Here is a 27,683-nt window from a genome sequence, read left to right on the forward strand (position 1 = left end):
CATGCGAAGTCATTAACAGTATTCAAGTTACCGGCTCAAGTGCCAGGAACACATCTGACATTCAAACCTGCACCATCTTTATTTCCAGCATAAATATCCCTCTTGTCTCCATGTTGTAATCAGCACTTGAGATGAGTGGCGGAAGCTCAGTATGTTAGAAATAAATATGACGCTAGGAAAGTGTTGAAAATATTTCCAAGAACTTCCTGTTGCTCTGGTAAGTTCTTCATTAAAAGCTACCATTAGGCTGTCATCAACATGGTCCCCAGCCTTACTGTCCTTGCAAGATTCATTGCTTCTAGCTGGCATTTGAGTGCTAGAAATTTCATCCCACGGACTGTTGGGTTGGATATCACCCTGCTAACTCCTGGGTTTGATTAATGGAAAGCATTTCATTTGGAATGGAGCGTAATAATCGGCCTCTTAAGCTATGTAAATTGCTAGGAGTGTATCACAGTTTTTCAATTTGCCCATTCTTCTCTAGAAGAGAAAGCAAAATATTTAGAAGCAAAATCTTGTATCCAAAATTATTTTCTCAACAGTGTAAAACCTCTGAAGACGTTCTCATTTTCTGTAGTGAATATTAGAAATTTCTATGCAGTTTACACTAGATATTTGTCCAAAGGAGCAATGCAGGTCATTGAGGGTTACTGCTTCATGACTTGGAGCGGCTTAAGAGTAGATAGGATTTACAACATGCCTCATAACTTTCTTAAGCTTTCCATTTTACATAAATTGTTGCTTTGTTCTTCTTTCACTAGTATTTGTGGAGTTTGATTCTTTATGGGCATATTCTGCGGAGTAGTAGGGCAATCACCTCAACACCTGTTGTATTAAAGGGCAAATTAATTTGGCAGAAAATAATCTCCCTTGTGTTCCAGCCTGTATCAGAGGGGCTGGGGGCAGCTAGGCTCAGATTCCGAGTGATGCCAAATTCGGCATTAAAAGTCCAGTCGGGTTCAATATCTATGTTGAACTATCACAATTCCAGATGCACTAATAACACCAAACCCGATTCGATCTAGCAGCGTTCCATGAAGTAGCATGGCCACACTTAAAGAGTTGGGTCATGTTCACTATGAACTTTCATGGCTAGATTAGTGAAAAGTGTAGTTTATTGAAGCAACAGATGCACAAGTTCTTTTGGATTGCCGGTGATAGTTACTGTCTGCAAAGCATGTGCAAATACTAAGGATGTTAGTAATACAGCCTGGCTACAAATGCACTAAGTTATAAAACAACTCTAAAGAGATTTCTAAGTTTCCTGGGGAAGCACTTGGTATAGCCAAGTGTTAGAATCTTACCCACAAGCGTCCTTATGGGGGGAAGAGAGGCTCAGCCCGTCAACTGATTTCAGAAGTCGGGGGTGGTCAGCGATGGTACTTCCCTGACTGCGATGGTGTCTTCCCTGACATCCCTCCTCTCTTAAGCTATATTTATACTATTTTTGCCTTTCAGGTGGGGCTTGAGGGACTCTAGTCATGCATACTTTTGTTATGATTGGTATAAAATTGTCTCACTTCACTTTTAGAGGTATAGACTACGAAAAATTCAGAGTGCAGGCTCCATGAGGAGTGGTCGCACCTTGGAGGCAGGTAGCTTTTGGGATGGAGGTGTGTTTTGGTATTATGATGCCATTATAATGAGCAAAGTTCACCCAAAGGATAGCATTTTGTCAAAAAAATGACAGATTGTTGGCTCAGGGTAACAATTAGGCAGCTTGTCAGTTCCATAAGGCCTTCAAGGGTTCCGTTTGACCTTCAAGTTCCCATTTTATCACAGAGTTTGGCTGTGGTGTCTCCACTCTGCTCCATCCTCTGCACCATTTTTTTCCTTAGAGTTAGCGCACCGGACTCTCCCAATGTCTTTAACGTCTAAGATTGCCTAGGAAACCTTTGTGAAATGTATCCTTTGCACACCAGCTGCGCTCTGCCCCTGAAAGTTTCATCTATGCTGTACTTTTCTTCAAAAGGTGAATATAACTTAATTTCTAAGTCACATCCAGTTATTATCCCACAACACCATCATGAGGAAGACTGTTCTGTGCATTAGAAAATGACATAGCTTCCTGTGGCTAGTAATACGTTTGTTTTTTGTAAATCAACATGCAAAGCAATTTTAGTAAGCAGTCACTTCAGTATCGTGCCTCCGGCTGAACATCCAGGCATGAGACTGACCTGCGGCCATCAGGACTACAGCAGCATTTATGAAGTCCTGGAGGGTGTTGTGCATTTTGCACTTTTACATCTGGTTCAGCCCCTCCAGCCTGCGTTGATAACTTCAATTTATACCATCAGAAAATAAAACTTCTATAGGAAAGATATGTCCTGGCAAAAGAAGGACACTTTATTTCTTGGTCAGGTGTTTTCTGTGCCTTGGGGCTTTGTTTCTCCTAGGAGGCATAAGGCAGTTCAACACAGCTCCTAATTTTCTTTCTCCTGCTCTTTGATTTATATGGTCAACCTGACACTATAAAATGTAAGTGCTTTCCAGTGTAAGATGGATAGCAGTAGTGGGGTGGTGACTTTGTGCAAACTTTGGCACCTCTTTCTTTTTTGAGTATGATAAACTGTGTGGGGGTTTGTTTCATTTTAACTTATGTTTACTTTCTAAATTTTGATCAGGATTATTTAGGTAGTGTGACTATTAATATTAAAAATGTAATTCCTACAGTGGAAAGGTTTTTTTAAGAAAGCAAATTTTGTGCTGTTTCTGAAGATAGGCTCAGCATTCACTTTATTGAAGTTGGATCCCAAGAAGTGGTGTTTTCTCTCCAACTCGTACTGGTTTACATGAGTTACCATAGGGTGCAGCTGCTGCTTAGATCTTAATGGTGTCTATCATTATAGAAGTTCAGGTTGTTTAATTTGTTGATTACTTCGAAAATTAGGCTTAAAACTCCCAACAAATGTCAGTTTTTCTGAAATGGTAGAAAGCCTTGTGAATGGAAGTCTAAACAAATGAGAAGAATTACAGTTTGGAACAGCAGCATTCTGTGGTTGTTCTTAATACCTTAATTAGGAGGAAGCAGTGGATGACTCTTATAGGATGAACAATTCTGATGATTAATAGCATATTGGTTTTACAAGTCCTCAAGTTTAGTTATTTGCTGCTCTTTGAAAACTTTTCCTGCCACTGTCACCACTTCTACCGTCAGTGGTAGGTGGTGACAGATCTTACTCTCTAACTTATTCTCCATCTCTCAGCACTTCTGCGCTCTTGGTTTAGCTCTCAATGGTTGTTTTCTACCCATGATCTCTGGCAGGCTTCTAGTAGGTGTGGGAGACACCTTGTCAATAAGAATAGGTCATTGCTTCTGTTCTTCTGTATTCTTTAGCTTTTTCCCCTCAGTCTTGAACAATGAGCTCAGTCTGTCTGAGCTGTTGAAAATGTTCTGAAAGCTTCCTTCCTTTTCAGACAGCAGCAAGATTATTTAGGTAATACAGACAGTTCTCAAAGTGCTGGTGGGAAATGAACACCACACTCTGTCCACCGATCAAGAAGGCGAAATGGAGTGACTTTTACCACGTGAGCGTTGCATAGTCTGTCATGTGTAATACTGTATGGGTTTAGTTTGGTTCTCTTTGACGGGTAGGCTGGCTGGAGAGTAGGATATGCGGTTTCGCATTAGTACTCTTCTTTTGAGCCCCTAGCTCACAGAGGATGGAATTAGTGATGCTGTTTTCACTTCATGACCTCTGACCGTGAAGTAGAAGGCATCGTGTAACATTACTGCTTCTCTGTACCGGCGTGCTGTTCTAATTGGTTGAAATAGTTTTGATACAAATGGGGTTTGTTTCAGAATATATTGTAAAACAGGAGTGGAAAAATATCTTCCTGTTCCAAAAAACAGTGTCATCTATTTCCCCATCAAAACTCATCTTTTCTGATTGATTTTAACAGCTTCCAGTGATAGCTATGCTTTGGAGTCCTCTGCAGAGCTGAAGGTTTATGTTGGATGTTTTAGGGCCAGTGTGTTGTTTGCCTTCTGTGGGTGATGGGGTGGTGGTGTGTGTTCGTATTGGTTTGGGGGGGCTTTGGGGGACAAGATGGTAAGTCTGAATATGCTTACATTGCGGGTGCTGCCTTGATGAGAAGCTAGTGTTTAAGCCCAGATCTGGTTGAATTGAAAGCATTTCGTTCCCCTGTCTTGCTGATATTCCACAGTCAACAGGACATTAGCAAAGTTGAGGCAAGGTTGTATTCAGTTCTTTATACAAGTAAACTATTTCAAATACACTTCTTTTCTTTTTGCTTGTGTAATTATTTTTCCCTCCCTGCCTTAAGCATTTAGCCTTGGAAAGTACCCACTCCTCAAATTTACCAGTACTAATTTGCCACTTTCTTTTAAAATATATAAACAAGGTCATCTTATATTTTCAGATAATATTAGCTAAAATGTGGCAGTAAAGTAACAGTGAATAGCTAGCTATCTAAAAGACAAGAGCTGATGATCATTGTTAGTGAAGGCTGCATAAAAAGAAATCCATCATAGCTTGAGATCCTTTACAGCAGAATTGACGTCTAGCCAGCAGTTCCCTGTCCTGTATTTTTGTAGTTTGTTCCTTCTATCTGAATATAGGAATTTCCATTTGTCCACATTTATTGGATTCTTTTCTTTTTTTGCAGACTGCTTCTCCAATTTGCCATCATTTGGTGCTCTAATGAAAGAAATACAAGGCTGTATACATTTCAGAGCTGTTATTTCATGGTCTCTGCAAACTCTGCCAACACTGTACTAATTTGCACAAGCCTTATGTTTTTCATAGAAACCCTGAGGTCCAGGAATAACACTTTTTTTTCCTTTTCTTTTTTTTTTTTTTCTTTTTAAATGACAGCTTATATTATGAAGTACAGATTGGCCTGGAAAAAAGGGATCATTGATCTGATGCCCTTGGCACTGTTCAAAATTTTGCAAATATATGAAAAGGCAGCATAAAGTTATTTCGAGGTTTTCCCAGAGGGTACTAGTCATAGACAACCACAGAAAAACTCTGTTAAGGAGTTGGCAAATTAAATACAGGACAGTAAGACACTTCTCTCTCCTCTTTAAAGTTAGAGCAGAAATACTTGAATCCTACAGTGCCAAAGTGTTACTCTTTCATAGAATATCACATCAAAGTACATTGTAACTTTCATTCTTACGACCTGAAGTTGTATGAATAATATTAGCAGCAAACTTAAAGACCACTAAGGAGAAACTGCTATGTTTTCCTTTTTGAAATTTGAAAAACATGGAGAAAAATTGTTTTAAGCGGTATTAGAAATCAAGAACAGGTTCTGAGTAACTTACTGCTCTACTGTAATTATTTGATTTTTGGCAGAATAATTACAGATAAGGTGGACAGGGAAGTGCTTTTAATATTTTGGGTGGGTTTTTTCACATTAAAACCAGAATTATGTGGAAAAGAGAATTTTAAATAGGGAACAGTGTTTATCTAAACCTGCTACAAGAATATCATTTGAATAAGAGAATCATTGGGCCAAAATAGTGCTTATTGGTACAGAATTCTGTTCTGGTGTACATCACCTACATCGCGTGTTTAAATTGTACCTGCTCACACACACAGCATTATATGTGTAAGTAGTATAGACTGAAGTTGATACTAGCATCGTCTTAATTGTGTCTTCAAATTCATGCTGCACTCCATATCTGTGATTTTTTTATTTTATTTTTTTTAGGGTTTTTCCCCCCCCCCCCCATAGGATGTGACTGTGAAAATTAATTAGGCTTTATCTCTTGTTCACTGGAACAAGAATAACTTCCTATTTATCTGACTTTTATGAGAAAGCATTGGTTCCCTTGATTTATCTGCTTAGATTGTGGAGGAATAAATTTGCAGCGTAGTTTACATAAATAGCCATAAAGAAAGACACATAAAGTTTAGTCTTGAGAAGAGTTACATTTTATATGAGAATCTCTAAGAGAAATGGAGTTTTATTTAATAGACAAAATTCACAGGTTTTAAATATTTCCAGCTGAAAACTTGCTGTAACTTTCCCTTTTTGTAATCAAAAATCTGGCTGAATACTACCAATGATACCTTTTTGGGTTGAATTACTTGGAGTTGAAATTCAGTAATTTGTTGAAATATTGCAGTCTTATTTATAACTTCGCATTAATTTGGACAATGACTTATGACTTTGTGTTCTTTGTAGTTGTTTGAACTGCTAGGCCCTGAAGGTTTTGAACTCATAGAGAAACTCCTACAGAAAAGGTCTCTGATTCTGGAAAGATCTTTGACTTGTCCAAACGATAACAGGTTCCAGACTCTGCAAGGTAAGTGACTAGAAAATTTTTATTCCAAATCAGATAAAAAGTAGTTTTCTAACTGTTTAGTTGTATTTCAAACAACAGTACCGTCTATGTGTATTTCAAAAGCAAACTAAAAAAAAAAAAGGGGGAGGGGGGAAGATGTATTTATATGGGCTTGAACAAAGAAATCATGGCCTATTTATACAAAGGAAACTTACATATTGGGTATATTTATTTACTTTTCAACTGCCTATGGGTATGTGTAATTTTTAAATTTATTAACTGTTGGCACTGTATCTATTTTAATGGATTACTCTGGAAATAAGTTGATCTTTGGTTTTTCCTCATTTGCTTTCCTGCTTACTCTCTACATCTGTACTATCATCAAATGTAGGTCTTGGGGAGAAAAAGCGCAGTAGCAACCACTTCTGAAAAAAATAAAGTGAGCTTAAGGAGGAATAAGTGAGAGGAAAAAAAGGGGTTCAGGTTTTATACTGTGATTTTTGTTTTTATAAGATAAGTTACCTTAAGTTACCTGCACGGAATAATTCCTTTGAAATCTCTTACAAATTGCTGTTTAAAAACAAGTCTTCTCACTTTCTCCTCTGACAAAAATAAATCTGATTGTGAATAGGTTCCAACTTGGTATAAATCTTACATTGACATAGCACCATGCAGCCCATTGCGTGTTCACAGCATACGGAGTTAGAAAAATGTGAATAAATCTAGTAATGGTGGACTTAGGTATCCTCACAATAATTTTAAAATGCAAACAAACCGTTTTTAATATGTTTATCTTAAATGAAAAATTATATAGGCAAGTGTTTAGAAATTCACCTCTTATTGTGCTGATGGTTAGTTTAAACTCATCAGAACAACCATTAGTTTTATCTGTTCATGATTTCAGGGTGGAATGTCTTGCTATCAGTATAACAAGGTTTTGTGTCTTGGTGGTTTTTTCCCTTCTGAAATAATCAAATAATAAAAAATTTAAAATACATGCAGTAGAAACTGAACTATTGCAGTTTTTATCCTATGTGCGGATTTTAATTATACAAATATTTTCTTCTCGCTTAGGAGAAATAATATTTTGGAAGGTTTTATGAATTTGTTCTTCATGATGTCATCAGTAAAATCTATCACAATAATTTCTGAAAGTATTCTTCCTCCCCGTACTAGCAATGTTGTGCTTTTCAGACAATAGGAAAGCATTACTGATTGTATGCTTTTTTCACTGATGAGAGAACCCTTCATTCACTGTGGCAAAGCGGTCAATGATATTTGACTATCTCCTCTGAGATTGAAGATTCTCTGCCCCAAGTTTGGTTTATTAATTTTAATAAGGCTTTTTTTCATTTAAGTTGATCAAAATGGTGTTTCTAATGGGGATTGAAGTATTATCTTTCCAGAATTACATTTGGGGAAGGGTACTATTTGTGTCTGCAGGAATTTAGTCAGCTTTAAGTAATTTGTGTCCTGGGAAAATAAGCACAAGTCAAGGAACAGTACATGTACTGCATTTTTGTAGCATGCTGTATTATTTGACTATTTCTTATGTAATTTACTTCCACAGCAGTAAAGGTGATTGCCGTGCTTATCGGACAAATCGAGTAACAGTTCTTTGCCCTGGTGTGTTCAGTCTGAATTAAATTTAGTCAGGAAATCGCATGCATTATTGTCCCCTTTTAGTACAAGAGAGGGAGAGTTAAAGCTACAGACCTGATGGTTTTAATGGGGATATTTTGACAGTTTACTAGATTTTTTTCAATGCTATTTAAAAAGTTATAGCCCCTTATCCAGTATGCATGCTGTGAGATGTAGGAGTTTCACTGTTTGTAGGTGAAAACTAAGCAGCACAAATAGTTCGAAACATCAGTCAAGTGGGTTTATTTGATGAAAAAAATTTCAAGTTTTTGGCTTCGGAGTTTGACTGCAAAAGTACATATGAAACATAACTGAATCAAGTATATAACAGTCAGTCAAACCTACATAAACTAATAATCTGTTTGCAGAATTTTGAAAATAAAAGTTTAAAAACACTGATATAGTTAAAACAAATCTCTCCACCGCATTGCATATAAAAGACTTGGTTGTGTCTTTGGTTTTGGCTAGTAATGGCCTCAGAAGGGTGAATGTGGCTGGGCTTTTTTGGGTTCCCAGCTCCCCAGGATTGATTCTTTACTGTAGAGAATTTTGTGGTTCTGTTTCTTCTTGATTCAGTCTTGCTGCTTATCCACATAAAGGCAAGGAGTCCTTGTGGTTGTATAGAATAGGATTTCTTTTCTTCACTAGGGAAATTACATTGTGAGTGTGCTTTTGTTAACAATTAGTGTATATTTACTAGATATGTGAAGAGGCTGTTTAAAAAAAAACAGCCTGTTTAATCTGTTTTCACACCATTCTACTTATCAGTGTATACATGTAAGAGGAGAGATAAGTGGCTTTTCCACTGTTGATGAAATTATCATAAATACAGAAAAGAAAATAAGCCCTTCCTTTTGCTGCTAGCCCATCCTCTTACTTTGGGATGAAGAATTTTTGTTTGTGTAACAATGGTAATTTTAAACGTCCTACCTTTGGGACATGAGCTGGTACTTCTTTTAGATTTCTTGAGGCCAACTGCTGCATGGTCATCTAAATAAAGCTAAGCTATCTTTAAAAGCGCGTGCATTCCCCCCTCCTCTCTCCCAAAAAACCCCAAACCAAAACCAAACCAGCATCCCAACCCTAACCTCACAATATAAACCTTTAGAAGAAAACTGGGAGAACAAAGATGGAATTCAGTACTTACGGAGGTGCATACCTGTTACCATATTGCAGAACAATGCAAGAAGTTTATAGGAGAAAATGCCAAGCCAAATTATGGTTGTCAAGTTACAATTCAGTCTGAACAAGAAAAGCTGTTAATGAAACAGTATCGTCGGGAAGAAAAGCGAAATGCCAGGAAAGAAAAACAAGCCGGGGAAGATGGAGAAGTTTCTGGAGAAGGACTAATGTGCTTTGATCCCAAAGAGCTGAGGATGCAAAGGTAATAAATGCCAAAAGTTGAGAAATGCTTCTGTTGTAATTGCTACTTCAACATATCATAATAGTTTATTTTCTTTTAGTTTGCTTTGGCGATTAGGTGATTCTGACTTCAAGTCACGTTTTATTACGAGTGTAGAATTTTTTTTTTTAATGTGAAAACCTAATTTTCAGGGAAAGAAAGCAGTGATCTGCTTAATGAGACTCTTCTTGATTTCATCTATGTGGGCTGGAGATGCAGATTAGAGGGGTAGGCTATCTTTCTTAGTTCCTGTATGCACAGTGCTCGCTTAAGATTTATGAAGTCTGTACTAAATCTATCAGAACTATCTTTCTTTTTTTCCTCTCAAGATTAATGGGTACTATTTTCCATGTTGTCTGCTAAAGGTAGTGGGAGGATTAGAGGAGGGAGAGAATAAGGAGGAAATAAGCAGTTGTATCTCATATTGAGAAAAATATAGTGGGACTAGTATTCAACTCTGAATACATGTTGCTGTATTGCTTAAAAAGAAGCAAAACTGCATTTAGGAAAGCCTTGCACTTATTGGATTGCTCTTTTGAGTTTCATCTTAACAGTGTGTGATAGGGACTTGGTTTAACTGATGCCAGCGAATAACACTTCAAAATTCCTTTGTTAATTATGTTATGCAATGTTTTTTTCCTTAAACTTCCACAAAGTGGCTCTGAATTTAATATAACACAATCAGGTTTTGTGAAGGCTGCTTAAAATGGGCAGAATTATCAGTTATTTTTCTGCTCACAGAGAACTAGCACTTTTGAATGCTCGAAGTATGCCAGTCCTAAGTAGACAGAGAGAGATGGACTTTGAAAAAATTCATTATCCGCATGTTTATGATTCCCGAGCTGAAGCTATGAAAACATCAGCATTCATTGGGGGTGCAAAGGTATGTATTTGGTGCGTAACCCTTCTTGAACAGTATATCTTTCCCAGTGAATAATATGCAGCAGGGTTCCCGTTGTTCCCTTAGATTCTCTTCCTTATCAGAGTCCAATGTATGAAGCAGTGTGTCTTTGCAGAGGGTTTTAAATACTTTCATATATTCTATTTTTATTTTTACTCTAGAAGAAATAATCTCATTCTCACTGTGGTTTTTTTTTTCCTAAGGTCCCTTAAAACATTAAAATACTATTTTTCTGTCTTTTTGAAACCATTGAATTGACTAACAAAACGAATGCTTTGTGAAATTCTAGGCTTAATGACTTTTGAAATTTAATAAAATTGAGTTATCTTTTTTGTCTTTTGGGGACCATTTTCTGAGTAGTAAAACTGATTATTTTTCATTTTGGGGTTCAGTGCTATGTATAAAATAAGTCAGTGAGAATTGCTTTTATTTTGGATTCATTTTTTGAAGGAAAGCGATGAACCATTGTTTAAAGTGGGTTATCCATAATGACACTTTCTTTTTCATACTTTCAATTAATTTTCCTGTAATACTGGTTTAGGTGTTCTTACCAGAGGCAGTTCAGAGAGAAAACAATAAAATGTATGAAGAGGTGAAGATCCCCCATAGTGAGCCAATGCCTATTGGTATTGAAGAGAAAATTGTTTATATTAAAGACTTAGATGAGGTGAGTAAACCATTTCAAAGATGTTAAATTAGTTTTTACTTTGTGTTAAAAAAATGTAACTGAGATTACCAATTAATACTGTGGTTTGTGATGTGTAAATGCACCCAGTTAGTTTCTTTGCTACTAATTTTGAGAATATTTGTTAGATGTATTTCATTGATATAATCCCTTTCATGATGACTCAGATTCAAGAAATTTCTGCTCGAAACTACTTGTTTATGAGTTGCAATTCTCAGTTCTTTTGGCATTACCTGTTCGGCTATTTATATTTTGAGTTATGATCTGGATCACTAAAATGAAATGAAAAGATTATGGCGATTCTGTTCGTATTCTGGAGACCGCATGATATGTGACGTGTCTTGACTTGTGCAGATTGGTTTGTGACTGCACAGCACTGTTTTGCGGTCCATGAGACTAGTCTTACAGTGTGATGCAGTTATGGGGGTATTGAGTTATGGTGTTATAAACTATGCAGGGTTCAAAAGCTTCTGGAATAGTGCTTCTTTAAGCAGAAAAAGGCAAATCATTATTAGCAAAACTTTGATGACAGAAAATACAGGGGGAAAAATACAATTAAACCAAACGTTAACATTTTAACTTTTATTGATTTATAATGGTAAAAGAGCTGACGTAAGGGGACTAAATTTGTTCTTAGTATTTACAGTCTAGAACTTGCAGTACTCCATCATGTGTACCTGCTCGCTCCTCATTGCATGTGACAAATACGTTGATAAATGGAAGATTTTGCTATTGATTTCAACAGGGACATAAAGAGCAAGCTGTACTTCCATATGAAGAAGGTTTTAAGTTTTTCAGTTCTTCAGCAGCATACAACATGGAAAAAATGTTTCCCACTTTTTTCCCCTGTGGGAAAACAGGAAATGAGAATATAAATCTAATACTGTTACCCAGAGCACTTTATTGGAGTTCTGAGTACAGGTTATGCTTTACATAAAGATTTAACTCTATTAAAACAGAAGACACTTTAATTTTAGAAACAAAATCTATTCTTTTCTGCTTAGGTGACAGTAACTAATGTCATGTTTATGAAGTGACTGACAGCTTAACTAGATAGAAAAGTTGAGCTGCTGCAGCTGTAAAATGCGACATTTTATTTGACAATTTTCAGCATGACAGCTTTTTGCAATGAAATGTCTTTCTCCTAAGCAAAATAATACCTATTAATCTGTAAGCTTCTTGCAAGACGTACCAATATTTCAAGAGACGATAACTTTTTTCAGAAAAAATATAGTTCAGACAGAAAAATAAGTATCTAAAAGACATGGTTTACAGATTTTTACATATATAATGTTTAAAATAAATGTTACAAAATGCATCAGTTATACAAATTTCACAAAGAATGTCTCCTTTGTAGGTCGTGTATCGTCAAGAGGTATACTTTTCAGTTTTACAGTGAAATTCTGAAATAGAAACAAGTCATCTTCAGAACTTTTCCATATGTTTCCTATTACAGGTCATCAAATAGGAGTGTCAGCAGCAAATACAATTTTGAATGTTTGAATATTTCTGTATTTAATTCCCACTCCCAACTTTGATATCAGGTTGCAGCAGAGGATGACAAATTTATGAATAGTTTGTCCAGATTCACGTTTCCACAAGTGAGACTTATAGATTTGAATCTTGTTGAATAACACCTTTTTCTCAATCAGATAAAAAGCTGAAATTGCCAATGTGTGTATTGTTTAAGATATCCCCGATCAAGATGTAAGTATCTTGGTTGGGGCAAGGTTTCTTTTTGATTTCTCTGTATGGCTGTTCTACATCTTTAAGCTCATAAAATCTCAGTTGGTGCTTAAAATTTTTGCCAATAAACTCGAGTCAGTTTAGAGGGCAAGAACTTTTTCTGTCAATATGGTTTATTCTTTTTTGGAGAACTAGTATAAGCAAAAGCAGCAAAATAAAATTGTTTAGCTTCCTCCCTAGCATATATCACAGAATCACAGGTGCTTGTAAGTGCTTATATATGTGCAAATTTTAATCTGTTCAGGAGACTGCTAGACAGAATCCCTTGGGAGGATGCCCTGATGGATACAGGAGTCCAGGAAGGATGGACATACTTCAAGAAAGAAGTCTTAAAGGCACAGGAGCAGGCTGTTCCCACGTGCCGAAAAACAAGTAGGCGGGGAAGGAGGCCAGCCTGGCTAAACAGGGATCTCTTGCTGGATCTCAAAAAAAAAAGAAGAGAGTCTATGACCTTTGGAAGAGGGGGCAAGTCTCTCATGAAGACTATAAAGACGTAGTGAAGCTATGCAGGGAGAAAATAAGGAGAGCCAAAGCGCAGCTAGAGCTCAACCTGGCTGCAGCTGTTAAGGATAATAAAAAATATTTCTATAAATTCATTAATAACAAAAAGAGGATTAGGGAAAATCTCCCTCCTTTATTGGATGCAGAGGGAAACATAGTTACAAAGGATGAGTAAAAGACTGAGGTGCTCAATGCCTACTTTGCGTCAGTCTTTAGCAGTGGAACTAGCTGTTCCCTGGACACCCAGCCTCAAGAGCTAGGAGACAATGAGGGGAAGCAGAATAAGAGCATCACGATTAGAGAGGAAGAGATCAGTGACCTGCTATGCCGCTTGGATGCACACAAGTATATGGGACCGAATGGGCTACACCCAAGAGTGCTGAAAGAGTTGGCAGACGTGCTCGCCAAACTGCTTTCCATCATTTACAGGAAAGCATGGCTAACTGGGGAGGTCCCAATGGACTGGAGGGTGGCAAATGTAACACCCATAAGGCAAAAAGGAGGATCCAGGTAACTATAGACCTGTCAGTCTAACCTCGATACCAGGGAAGGTCATGGAGCAGGTCATCTTGAGTGCCATCAAAACCCACATAATGGGCAACCAGGGGATCAGGCCTAGTCAGCATGGGTTTATGGAAGGCAGATCCTGCCGGATGAACCTGATCTCCTTCTATGACAAGATTACCAGAATATTGGACGAGGGAAAGGCTGTTGATATTGTATACCTGGACTTTCAAAAAGCATTCGATACTGTTCCACATACAATTCTCATGGAAAAACTGGCTTCGCACGGCCTGAATGAGCATACGATCTGCTGGATCAAGCACTGGCTAACTGGAAGGTCCCAAAGAGTGGTGCTCAATGGATTTAAATCCAGCTGGCGGCCAGTCACAAGTGGTGTGCCTCAGGGCTCAGTGTTGGGACCATTTCTGTTTAACATCTTTATTGATGATCTTGATAAGGACATAGGGTGTATCATCAGCAAGTTCACAGATGACACCAAGTTAAGCAGGAGTGTTGATTCCCAGGAGCATAGGGAAGATCTACAGAGAGACTTGGATAGATTGGATCATTGGGCCAACATCAATGGTATGAGTTTCAACAAGGGCAAGTGCCAGGTTCTGCGCTTGGGCCACAATAACCCCATGCAGCGCTACAGGCTTGGGGAAGTGTGGCTGGAAAGCTGCCTGGCAGAAAGAGACCTGGGGGTTCTAATTGACAGGCAGCTGAATATGAGCCGGCAGTGTGCCCAGGTGGCCAAGAAAGCCAACGGCATCCTGGCTTGTGTTAGAAATAGCGTGGCCAGCAGAAGTAGGGAGGTGATTGTGCCCCTGTACTCAGCACTGGTGAGGCCACACCTCGAGTATTGTGTCCAGTTTTGGGCACCTCAATACAAGAGAGATATCGAGGTGCTGGAGCGAGTGCAGAGGAGGGCAACGAAGCTGGTGAAGGGCCTAGCAGACGAATCATATGAAGAGTGGTTGAAGGAGCTGGGACTGTTTAGTTTGAGGAGATGGAGGCTGAGGGGAGACCTCATCACTGTCTACAACTATTTGAAAGGACACTGTAGAGAGGTTGGTGCTGGTCTCTTCTCACAGGTAATTAATGACAGAACAAGAGGGAATGGCTTCAAGCTCCAACAGGGTAGGTTTAGACTGAACATTAGGAAAGAATTTTTCACAGAAAGGGTGGTCGGGCATTGGAATAGACTGCCCAGGGAGGTGGTTGAGTCACCATCCCTGGATGTGTTTAAGAGACGTTTAGATGTGGTGTTGGGGGATATGGTGTAGGGGAGAACTTTGTAGAGTAGGGTGGATGGTTGGACTCGATGATCCCAAGGGTCTCTTCCAACCTAGGCAATACTATGATTCTATATAGGTGCTTATAAGCTAGCTCTCATATCTCCATATAGATATGTTTGCAAGATTATTTAAATTATAAATAGATGTGCGAGGAGAGGTGACAGTAAATGTAACTGTAGATAGTTTGTAGCAACATCTAAAGGCATCATGAGGAAATTGAGTTTTGCTACTATTGACTATTATGAGATGCCATTAGTAGTAGGGTTTTGTTGTAATACATTGAGTTGGTTTAAACATAAAGATTAAGGTACTCAATCTGTTTAATGAGTCAATATACATGCAGCCAATAATAATAAATATCCCTAGGAAAAAAAGCTCAGAACAACCAAGTGGTCTGTTGTTGTCGTTACAAGGGTATTTATCACACAGCTGTCCAAGCACTTGCTGTTTTGTGGAGAAATCTTGACGGTTTTAAAAATGATAAATACTCTTCTTCCTTTGAGTTTATCCATTTAGTTTTCATCTGTTCTCCATTTCGCCAGTCCCATTTCCATTACGCTTTGGTGAGTTCCTTGCCTCGCCAAGAGCCAGGTCTGGCTGCCTTTCCCTGCCTCAGGTACTAAGATTCACTAGTCCCGGTATTCAAAGAAACAAATGCTTTGGGTTTTGTAAGGTGTTTCTCCTTGTAGAATTGTCTTTTTACATCCAGAAAATGGATCACTTCTGCTTTCCAATAACAGTTTTGCTGATGTACTTTCAGGCTTAAGTGTTTAAGTTCTCCTTTGCCACAGAGCCACTGCGAGAAGGAGGTGGGCAGGTCAGAGCCCCTGGTGCTCAGTGCAGTGAGGGACTTAGTCCTCCATCAGCTCAAAGCCGTGAGGTGTCAGCCTGCTGGGGAGAGGCCAGCTGTTATAAACTGTTGGTAACCTCTGGAGCTACTCTGCCTACGCAATAAAGATAAAAGACAGTGATCCCCTTCTTTTTTTGGTAATAACAGGTTCTGTTCCGTAAGGTCCAGCTTTCTTTTGCTTGCTGGGAGCAGCTGTGACTAGATGACAGAAATAAAAATGGGTGTGCACTACAGAAGATTTTGAGCTTTCCATCTAAACACCTGCCCTCTTTGAAACTTGAGGGACATCTGTGGGACATACAGGTCATTGCTTCAGGTACAGAGTACAGCAATTTTTGTATAATTAGAAAATTTCCTGGGCCTTCCCCTGGGTTCTTCTTCACTTGATAACTACCTTGCCCAAGTGTGGAGAGGGTAGGTAGTCAGGAGAAGTACTGTAAAGCTGACGTAGTTTGTTATGTTAGAGGGAAGTGTGCTTCTATTTAGATTTGATTTATGGAGAGGTTTTAATGGCTGGTGTAGATTTCTTTAAAAGGGAAAGAAGTTTATATGCCATTGATAATATATTGGTAATTGATTGATAATTGATAATACATCTTGATTTGACAGTTTCCAGTGGTACCTTCACTCGTTCAAGGTTAAAAACCTGAACTGCATCAGTTTTCCCAAAGGACTGAGAAGAAGTAAACTTCACTATGAAGTATGACCAATAACAAAGAGCATGAGAAGAATAGTAGCAATACAAAATAAAATTAGTTTTTCTCTAATGCTTTGTATCAAGTACGTTGACAAAAGTGGGCCTGGGAACGTAAAAAGACAGACCAAGAAGCTGTGCTGAGTAGCTAAGTGAGCGCATTTCACAGACAAAGTATTTTTAGAAAATGCAGCTGATAATAGCGTAAGTATTGAAATGGGCAGCAGAGGTGGCAGTCAGTGGTGAAGAAACTAAGGACAAAAAGTCTTCATTATTCAACTTAATATTCTCGTTACCTAGCAGGTGAAAATTCTGTTATTCAGCTACTAGTTTGCATTTGTGTCACCTGTCTTTTAACAGACGAAGGAGCTCTACAAGAGAATCTATAAGGTATAGGCATAACATAGTGCTGGTAATGAAACTAAATTGTCAAAGTTTAATTTACCTTTAATTTTCCAGTTAAAAGACAGAAGGTAAGAATTAGTCTAAAATGGGCTCGTTTATGTTCTTTCAAAAAAAGTTTCACTTTCAACTGAGTATTAATGCAAAAATTTTTGAAGTGTCATAGGAGCTTCTCTTCGTTTCAGTCTATATGTTTTCATTCACACAAAAGTAATTTTAAGGACTCTATAGCTATTTCTCATCAGTTATGTGATTTTGATCACATTGTCAGCAGTTTGGGTGGAATCTTTGACCATGTGACATACGTATTGCGGAATACACTATTAAATTTTATCTTCAAAGCTCTTAAGGTCAGAACTGAAGTTCATGATAAGAAGTTCATTTATATTTTGAACTGTTAGCCAAAAGCTAAACCTCTGGAACATGTAAGCTGAAGTAATCATTAATTTAAAAATTTTTTTAAGTATTAGTTCAGATTATTTACATTTTTCTCATTTCCTTAGGTTGACATAAACATAGGTTGAGAAGAAATGAGAGAAATATATTCCTCTAAATATTAATTCTAACAAACCACATTTTAGGCATATATAGACTTTTTTTGTTGTTTCTTTTGTACAAATGTACGGCAAAATGACAATACTTCTATGAACCAACACCAAAGGGAGCAGCAATTCCTTAAACTAGCACAGGCATTAACAGGAGGTTCTTATTTATAGGATTGGCAGTGTAATCAGGATGCACCTTCCACTGCACGCCAGAATGAAGAAATAACACATTTTTAGCTAGGTTTGGCATGATATTATCTGAAATCTTACGGCTAATATTTTCAAAGAAAGTATTTAGTTTAGTTAAATCCTCCTTGCAAAAGATCAGAGCTTTTATAAAGTGTTTAACTTCATGATTGGTTAAATTATTCCACAAGCAGATTTTTCTAAAGCGTCATGGAATCAGTGCCCCGAAGAATCCAGGTGCTAAGATGAAGCTCATGATACAAGCTTACAAAAAGCCGTGGTTTTATAGCTACTACTCCTACCTAATCCCATTATGCACTCCAACTATGACATCAGGAGTGGTTAACCTTTCACAATTTAGCAGCCATAAAAGCATAACAGAGCGTCTGTCATAAACTGCTGACATTAGCGCTCTCCTATTATCTGTGTTCCTTTTTCTGCTTTGTCACCCCTACCTTTCTACACTATGATCTGAATGACTTCACCCCCTGCCACAGTCTAACTCCACTTGTGTCATCTCACATTCTTTATTTCCTACCCTTGTTGAGTTGGTAGCAGGAGCTAGTGGTTTGCATGGAGGGTGCTGTGCTCCTCCTGATCAGGAGCATCTCTAGCATTCAATGGCAGAAGCGTGCACTGTGTCCCACAGAAGGAGTTGCAAAGGCAGAAAATCCCACCCCCAACTTGATATGTAGATAATTATTATTCTTGGTATTTATTATTATGTGGAGAGCTGTGTTTTCACCACGCTATAAGCACACGTGGCTTATAAGTAGCTGGTTAGTCACACCAGTTTAGTCTGAAGTATTATGGTACTACTACTTGCAAAAGTGGCATGCTAGCTAGGTTGTTTTAATAACAAGAATTTAAAAAATGGACCAAGCACAAGCTTGGATTTATTAGCTTTGGCTGCTTGACATGCAGCTTGACCGTTACTGGAATATATTTCTTGTACTTACTATAAAGGTGTTCTTGTGCCAGCCTTTTTGCCAAATAAATGCACCTTTAAAGTCATAAACTCAGGTCAGGAAAAGTTCCTCTTCGAGACTGTGAAAACAGTTTTTATCTAACAAATTGCCGTTGGTGAAAAATGACTTAAGCTTTTTACCTAAAGTGGGTGTTCAAGGTAGGATCTATTTCTTTGTTTCATGTTATTTCCATTTCCTTTTACTAGCACTACTTTATGGTCTAAATAGATTTTTTTTTTCTCTGCATTACGTGAAGGAATTATTACAAAATCAATATTCCCTTTTTTCCTGTAATGTTTTCTTGGTTTTAGAATTGTACAAAGTAAGTCTACTGAATAGAAGTGCAGATGTTTTTGCATACAGTACATTTTTCACATCCAGAATGTTGGACTATTTATTCTAAAGTTGATCTTGGTGTATACTTCAGTTGTGTATTTTCCAAACAGCAATTGACAGTTGGACTGAATTGAAAAGCTTTAAAAATAATTTTAATTTTATTGAAATTTTGTCATTTATCCAATGAAGTATACTATTAAATTGCTCTGAGAAAAGTTTACAAGTTCCATAATCATTAGTCCCAACTTAAGACAAGGAAAAAAGCTATGTAGGTCATGATACATTGTTTTTAATAGCTGGTAATATATATTAGGAATTGCAGTCTGTCTTCATATTTCGTGAGTCCAGATAAGGTAGAATATGCGCAATAACATGTTAACAAGAATATTGGAGGTAAGATTCTACACTGATGTCAATCTTAAAGCCTACAGGTTCTGGCTTAATTTTCTTCAGTATGTGAGTTAATGAGGATTTCATCATTACTTTAGAATTCCAGATGCAAAATTTACAATTTCTGCATCAAATTGTTTGAATGTCTAACTTAGCCTCAGCTGAGGCTTTTGTGTGTTGTTTTGTTTAAGTTGTCTGAGTAAATGCTGTTGCTTTGAATGAAAGCACATAAAAATAAGTGCTTTGTGCCAAACCAGCAGTTTATTGTCCGTCTTGTGTAAAATTATCATCCCTTCTCTTAAGAAAATCTTATTTCTTATTAGAAATAGTTTATTAACTCTTCATCAAAAAGATCTGTTGCTATGACAGGCAACCTGTAAAGTGGTATTCTGGTCTCAAAATTTACTTGTATTCGGAAATTGGAGAAAGGCAAACATGTGCTCTGTTGCTGGCTACTAAATCACTGTTGGAAGAAGACACTTGCTGTACTTGAGTATAATTCATTGAATGTAATATTTTTTAAAACATGTGCCTCAATTGACTGTGGGTTTCCAATTTTTAGATATCACTATATGATTTCCTGAATGCTGAATAGTTCTTTTCCTTTCAGCAATAGAAAATGTCTTCCCATTGCGATAAATCTCTGAAAAGTATCCTGAAAAATATTCTTACTTTATTCGTATAGCTTTTAATACTACAAATGATACCATAGCATTTTTCTGTATTCATAAAACCTTTCTGTTAGTTTAAATACTAATGTTCTTTTACCAGTAAGGTGCTCTTCTTTTGTTCAACAGAATCACTGATTTTATTGCATTCCAGATTATTAACCTGATTTATTTTGAGTAACACCTTTAAAGCAAAACATGTCTAAATGATTTAAAGAGAGAAAGAGACTTGATATGGTAATTGAAACACAGGTACACTGCAGTGATAGTGAGGCTTTGAATGTTATAGTACGACTTTGAATTAATTCTGGAATGAAAAATGAAAGGCTGAATTCCTTGATTTAACGTGGTACACGGATGCCTCAGCTCATGCGAAGCAGACTTAGGAGCAAAATTTGGGAGTATCGGGGATTACAGCTACCCTCCAATAGCCATGAGATTGAGAAGTTGAAAACTAACACCAAAAGGGAAGGTTAGAAATGAAAGTAGGTAGATAACAAAAGAATAAACATGTCATCAAGCAATGCTTTACAAATGGATAATTTTATCCGATAATGTCATGGCCAGCAGGTCAAAGGAAGTGATTCTGCCCCTCTACTCCTCTCTTACGAGACCCCACCTGGAGTACTGCATCCAGCTCTGGAGTCCCCAACATAAGAAGGACATGGACCTGCTGGAGTGAGTCCAGAGGAGAGCCACAAGGATGATCCGAGGGCTGGAGCACCTCTCCTATGAGGAGAGGCTGAAGGAGTTGGGGCTGCTCAGCCTGGAGAAGAGAAGGCTCCGGGGAGATCTTATTGCGGCCTTCCAGTACCTAAAGAGGGCCTACAGGAGAGCTGGGAAGGACTTTTTACTAGGGCATGTAGTGACAGAACAAGGGGGAATGGCTTTAAACTGGAAGAGGGCAGGTTTAGACTAAACATTAGGAAGAAATTTTTCACTTTGAGGGTGGTAAGGCACTGGAACAGATTGCCCAGAGAAGTTATTGAGGCCTCATCCCTGGAGGTGTTTCAAGCCAGGCTGGATGTGAACTTGGGTAACCTGGTCTAGTGGGAGGTGTCCCTGCCTATGGCAGGGGGGTTGGAACTCAATGATCGTCAAGGTCCTTTACAACCTAAACCATTCTATGATTCTGTAAACTGAGATTGTTGTTTAAACATGGTTCCACATATACCTGCTTCTCCAAAATAAGAGTATTTTTACATCTCTGAAGTCTGTATCAAAATATATAAAGTAGGTTTCCTATAACATGAGAAGAAGAGCTTATGCTAGTGCTGAAATGAGAGAAAATAATGTGCTATCTCAGAAGAGGTGTACTGAGGATAAAGTTTTTCTTTTTTGAAGTAGCAATAGTAAAACAGAAAAGGAAAGGGAAGCGTCATCATGGATAGTGATATCAAGGCTGTCCTGAAAATAAAAATGCAAGAAATAGAGATTGACATTTTGTTTTCTCACAAAACCCATAATACAACATCTTATCCCGAGATACACATCCCAGGTGTGTGCTAGCTCTTAAGAGCTGAACACAGTATTGAATATGTTAATCTCAAAGCCATTTCATGGGTTTCCTCCAGAGCATGTTATTTTGTAACTTGTACAGGTCTTTTAAAAAACATTTTGAAATGTAGTGGTACCTAGCAGTACGGATTGTAGTATACCCTTAGCATTTGAAAACTGTGATTTTTGACTTGGCAAAAAGATGTGTTTCACACTATTATAGCCTTTGAAAGGACCTGTCTCTTAACACAGGATGAGAAATTGAAACTATTTTGTCTGAAACATCTCTGCATTAGGCAGGTGTGACATGACTCAAGTCTTTGCCTTAATCCATGATGCTTCTTCCATTCCCAGTCCGAGATTATCATAGACATAAAAAAGACAGTAATATATAAATTTTAGATATTTAAAAATTATATATGTAAAATATATTTTTATATATATACAACGTGTATACAACAGGTGGGGAGGTGTGTATATATATTTCCTATTAAGGCAAAGATAATTTTTAAAGTAACAAATGCTTTTTAACCAGATGTATCACCACTATTTTACATATACTCCCCTTTGCCTCCCTGAGCTTGCCAGACTTTTGCTTTTTTATTTTTAAATGGAAAAATGATCTGTATGTAAAAAAGATGGTCAAGCCAATATGTGCACCTTATACAGATATATGTAGGATGGAAAAAAGAGAGGAAGAAGATGAATATTTGGAGAGAGAGAAGGACTGAAGTATGATCTGATGTCAGATTTTATGAAAATCAAAAGCAGCTTTCACTGATCCAGCAGCAGCCCATACTGAAACAGTCTGTGTCAATCCACCTTTGTGGAAGTAATGCCATAGTTTGCCTCTTTTGGGATGGGGAAATGAAGGTAAAGGAAGCAAACACATCATGTCACTTGGGAGTTTCAGAGTTAGGTGTTATATAGCTGATCAGATGTAAGTCTGTATTTGCTAAAACTGCGTTCTCCTTGGTATATTCATATGATGTGGCTTTTATTTTTGGTATGATGTTGTGGATCGAATCACTGTAATGTGGTCATTTAAAAGCAGATTATTTTTATCGAAATTGTAAAAACATTCACCAGAGAAGTATAATGAAAACAAGCTTTTATTATTGTCCCATAAGAATGGGGAAGTAATGCAGATACTTTCTTAAAATTTTGGGTTACTGGGATTATTGGAGAAATTCATAGATAACCACTTGCACACGCATTTTCAGATCGTAGAATGTTTCCCTGATTTAAAAAAACAACCAGTCCAACAGCTTGCAACAGAACCTTGTTCTTATTCCAAAACACTGTTCTCTGTCTACCTCTGTCATAAACATGTTTTTTGGTAGGCTCACAGCAGGTTTGTTTGCTTTGGTTTGACACTGGGCAAGTTTGATTCCTTTAGAATCAGGCTGAATGAAGGTTTCCTTTGCACTACGTGCCATCTTAGCTCACATACAAAATTTTTTGGATGACTTTTCACAAAGGTGAAAAATTCTCTTTTTCTTTTTGGCCAGTAGGCTTCTCCTTGCTATTCAGCTAATGCCTTTCCCTGTCTTTGTAGTATCTTAAAGTTGGCTGCTTAAACTACGATCTGATTATTTGTTAATTTGCTTTTGTCGTAGTGTCATGTGCAGTTTAGTTGAATACATTTTGTAGTCTTGTGCTTTTTTTCTTTTTAAGATTATCAAGGCTTTTGTCTTTTTTCTTTAAACATCAGTTTCTAAACACTATTAGGATGGTACATTGTATAATACATTATAGCTTTATTTATTTTTGGTGTGGGCTTATCTGTTTACATAGTCATATAAGAGTCTTTTAACACCTTAGAACTTTGGCGGTTGTGTTATGTAAGCAAGCCACATTTAAGACACCAGAGATGTTGAGGGTGGCAAGGATGCTATGAAAAACTGATAAATAAACCTTTGTTGTGTCAGTCTGGGTTGTGTTTTTACACGCATTCTTATGTGTGATGTTAATGAAAACATATGTGAAAAACCCTGATAAATGTAGATATAGTGAGAAAAAAAGCCTTGTGAATGTAGTATTTTCAAATGTCCTTTCGTTAGTTAAGTTGTAATTGAAACTTAAACAGATCTTATTAATAGACACTGTTTATTTTAAGTACTAGTTATGTACAACTTTTTTATTGAAAAGATCTCTGTAAAGGTATCCCTTCTTGGGCAGTGTAACTTTGGAGATACGCAATTAATTGACAATATGGGTCAAAGTCTAACTTAATTTCTTTTAGTCTGTTGTTTAGACTAGCAGGGCTGTGTACTGTATACTAAGCAAAAGTTGCCGAAAAATACTTACTAGATACTGTCATACGAGAGTTGCATATTCATACAGTTATTTGGGATTTTGTTGCTCCTTTTCATGCAAATAGTAAATATGAATAGGGAAATGCACTTTTTAATATTAACATGTGGTAAAATTGACTGCATCTGATTTGAATAAAACGTTAAGCCTGTTTCATTTTCTACACAGCTGCCAAGTGTGTGTATATTGTGTAGTGCTGCCTCTGAAACGGTTGAAAATCTGATGGGAACACTTGCAAAGGCAAACCAGTAAAGGGCACCAGCTGCTGAAAAGCACCTGCCGAGCCACTGTGGGAATAGATGCATCTGCCTGTAGCTAGAAGTAATCTAACAAAGTACCTGCTTTTACCTGTCAGGATTTTAATTTGTGTAGAGATTCAACCAGTGAAACTAATTCTGAATACTTACAGAAAAGAAAAAAAAACCAACCTGCGGTGTCTTTTTTTTGTGCGAAAGAGCACCACTTTTGAGCAATAGGAGTCTGTGAAGCTTCTCATTTCTCATATCTGTTTTATGGTGTATTTTTAATAAAAACAAACCCAGATATGGCCACCAAAAGTCTCAGCTACGCTGTGCAGTGTCTTACTAAAGGATGCAGTCTGTATGGAAGAGATTATGCTACCAAAGAGTAGGTTTCCACTTTTTGTTTGGCTTAGTTTGAGAGATGGATCTCAGGGGGTTTCATGAAAATATGGTGGTTTTTTTCATTGCAGCATATTTGATTTGTTGTGGGTGGTAATGTGCACACAAAAATAGGTTTTACAATCAGAAGTCATTAGACATATTCCCCGAGTATTTTTTAAAACTGTTGTACTTCTTGTCTTTTGATACTTGAACTTTCATTGTTCCCACAAATTGGTGACATCACCACACAGTTTCATCATCCCTCACCTACCTTTTATTTTCCTGTGGCAGAACAGGTAGAAAAACTTCTGTGAATACTGCTGGTTTAGTTGGGATTTGGGAGAAACAAATAGCTGTTTTCTTGTAGGGATTGTGCTTGTTGTCTTCCCTTGTAAAATTTAGGATAAAGTTGTTTAACATCTATATTGTAAAACGGTACTGCCTTCTTGGTTAGCAGTAGTGTGAAATTGGGTTGTAGAAAGATTATGACGGCAATACTTATTCCTCTGGGAATATTCTTCTGTTTGCCTTTCTTTCATTTTTACTTGGTAAGCTAAAATTATTACTAGTTTCAACTATAATTACCTTTCAGAGCACTCTGTTAGTTTTCCTGGGTTTTATTAAGTATTATTAGGAATAAATAGTTTGTCATTTATTAGGGGCAAGCTAAAGTAAATAGTTTGAAAATATTATCCTGAAGTGACTTCTACATTAACAATTTAAATATTTGTTTCTACATGAACAGTTAGAACTGATGCCTTTGTGTGCATAAAATAGTATTGACTTAATTAGGGTTTGTTTAAAAATAAAAATACTGAAAGATATCTATACTTTAAAAGTATATAATAATATGAAGTGGTGTTACCCTTCTCTTAAAGACAGGTCTAAATTTGCTTTCAAAGGAAGACAATATTTAGGCTTCAAATTGTGATGCTCAACTGACTGTAAACTGAGTGACTTTTGTTTATGCATTAAATTTTGTAGAGTAAAACCAACGACCAATAAAAATCCAAAAAGCATTTCAGATAGAGATGTTCTGCTACAGTGCAGCTGCACGTAGCTCAAAGAAATCCAGCTTTCTGGTTCACAGCATTTTTTCGCCTTGTCCTTAATCACTGTAATATTTGAAATCCAATTATATCTATGTGGTGACTTTGCAGCTGTTATGTTTGTTGACCTCATTAAATGATCATAATAACTGAAATATTTAAATTGAGAAAACAACTTGTTAAATGTTCATTTTTTATTCTTTAGGGAGGCGCATTTATGTCATTGAGTATGTAAAGAATTTTGGTATAAAGCACATGCAGAGATCTGTAAAGTTTTTAATGAGAAGAACTGAAAGTAGTTTTAGTCATTTCGATAATTAAGACTGGGGAGGAAATAATGTTTAGGGGATAGCTATTTCGCAATGGAATTTCATAGTACGAGTGTGGAAGAAGAATGCAATAGTCTGCTTTATTTTGATAGCATACCTGAAGGCAAGCTTTTGTTCTTAGGAGTAATTGGTCTTCAATTTAGAGAGAAATACGGAATCACGGAGTTTCAGAGTTGGAAGGGACCTCTAGAGATCATCTAGTCCAACTCCCCTGCCAAAGCAGGGTTGCCTAGAGCACATTACTCAGGACTGCATCCAGGCAGGTCTTGAAAATTTCCAGGGAAGGGGACTCCACAACCTCCCTGGGCAGCCTGTGCCAGTGCTCCGTCACCCTCACCGTAAAGAAGTTTTTCCGTGTATTTGAACGGAACTTCCTATGTTCTAACTTGTGCCCATTACCCCTCCCTGTATCCTACGGGATAGTAGTTTAAATTCTAATCAAAATTATACTCAAGATTAAAATTGTTTTTCAGTTTTAAGAAATATAACCTCAAAGACGAGGGAAGCATATGCTAAATCTGATATGCTGTAACATTTAAAAGTTAAGTCTCACTGAAAATATTTTAGACAAATTATAGTTTGTCTGATTTTAATGTTTGTCTTTAAGTAGCAGAAGTTTCAGTACTCTCCTTGAGACATGAATCTCTTATCTAGGATAAGAATGTCCCAGGTCTTTCAGTAATAGAAATGGGACTGAGATTGTCCATCGAGGGATTCAGTTATAAATCGCCAAATGGTTTTAAATGCTTTTAAAAGATTTTTGGGAGAGAGGACCTACATGACTAGAAGATGGACTTTATGTCTGATAGGCTATTCATCTCAGATTTGCAGTTTCCATTAACCTCAAGATCACATGGTGACTGCTAATGTAGTGGAAGTTTTAACATTTTTGAAGAGTAATAGTTTTTTGAGGCCACAGAAAAACAGGGAGCAACAAATAATATAAAGTCTCTTCAAGCGGGAAACAGATTTTGTGCGTGTGTTTTGTATCTTATTCTAACAAAAAACTGTTTCTGAATTTTAACAGGAAAATTGGAATTACCCTGACACTTAGAATATTGGAACTGAACACATCGAATGAGAGTGGAGTTATTTTTTCTTTTCATGTGAATAAATAGGTGTGCTTTGTATAATAATAACAACAACAATAATGGTAGAAACCATTTCTTTCCTCTGTAGCGTGTTGGAAATTAATCTGGAGAAGGGAAATAGGAACTTTTCATTTGCAGGAAACAAACTATAGAGGAGGAAGACTTCATTTAGCCATCCATAGGAATTACTTATAATTGAATGTAATACAATGAAGGAAACTTCTGTGCAAATATTCCTCCTCTGCTTTTGTTCCCTGAATCTGAAAAGGATGGGAATTTCTTCTGAGGCATCTGAGACTATGTAGGAGATAATTTCCTGTGTTCCTGATTCTTCTGCCCCTTGCTTTTGACACCTGTGGACCTTTCTGGACCTCTAAGCACAAAGCTGTCTCCCTGCCATGCATAATTCTTAGATGGAGACTTTTTGGCTTGTTGTCAAAGGTATCTTTAAGCTACATTGCCTCTTTCAAGTTTGGCATCGCTAATTTGCCTACCTCAGAAACAAGTCTGTTTAGCATATCAATAGCTACTATAGCAGCAAACCAAATAGTCTGGTCCAGTTATAGCCTGCAGCATGTATCCTTTTCAAAGTATGTGTGAAAGCTCTGTTAAATCTACAGTGCTGTTTGCAAAGCAAGAACTATCGTCTTCATCAGCTTCTCATTTTTTGTGATTCTGTAGTTTTCAGTGTCTTAATTTTCCATTAATCTAAATCTTGAGAGTTGCTGAATGGAAATGTCCAGATGCAGCCCCTTAGAAAGTTGTGTGTCTTTATCTAGACTCATAACTCAATCATTCACAG

General features: G+C 37.2%; 1 protein-coding gene across 1 annotated transcript in view; it reads left to right on the plus strand.

The window, feature by feature from the left end:
* ASCC3 (activating signal cointegrator 1 complex subunit 3) overlaps positions 1-27,683 on the plus strand; it is a 290,851-nt gene that overhangs the window by 42,392 nt on the left and 220,776 nt on the right. The window contains exons 5-8 of the mRNA XM_082481072.1: positions 6,160-6,280; positions 9,077-9,284; positions 10,044-10,185; positions 10,745-10,870. Of these exons, the coding sequence (XP_082337198.1) occupies positions 6,160-6,280; positions 9,077-9,284; positions 10,044-10,185; positions 10,745-10,870 (597 nt within the window). The remainder of the gene's footprint in view (positions 1-6,159; positions 6,281-9,076; positions 9,285-10,043; positions 10,186-10,744; positions 10,871-27,683) is intronic.

The sequence above is a fragment of the Vanellus vanellus genome (assembly GCF_965231255.1).
Source record: "Vanellus vanellus genome assembly, chromosome: 3".
NCBI classification, from domain to species: Eukaryota; Metazoa; Chordata; class Aves; order Charadriiformes; family Charadriidae; genus Vanellus; species Vanellus vanellus.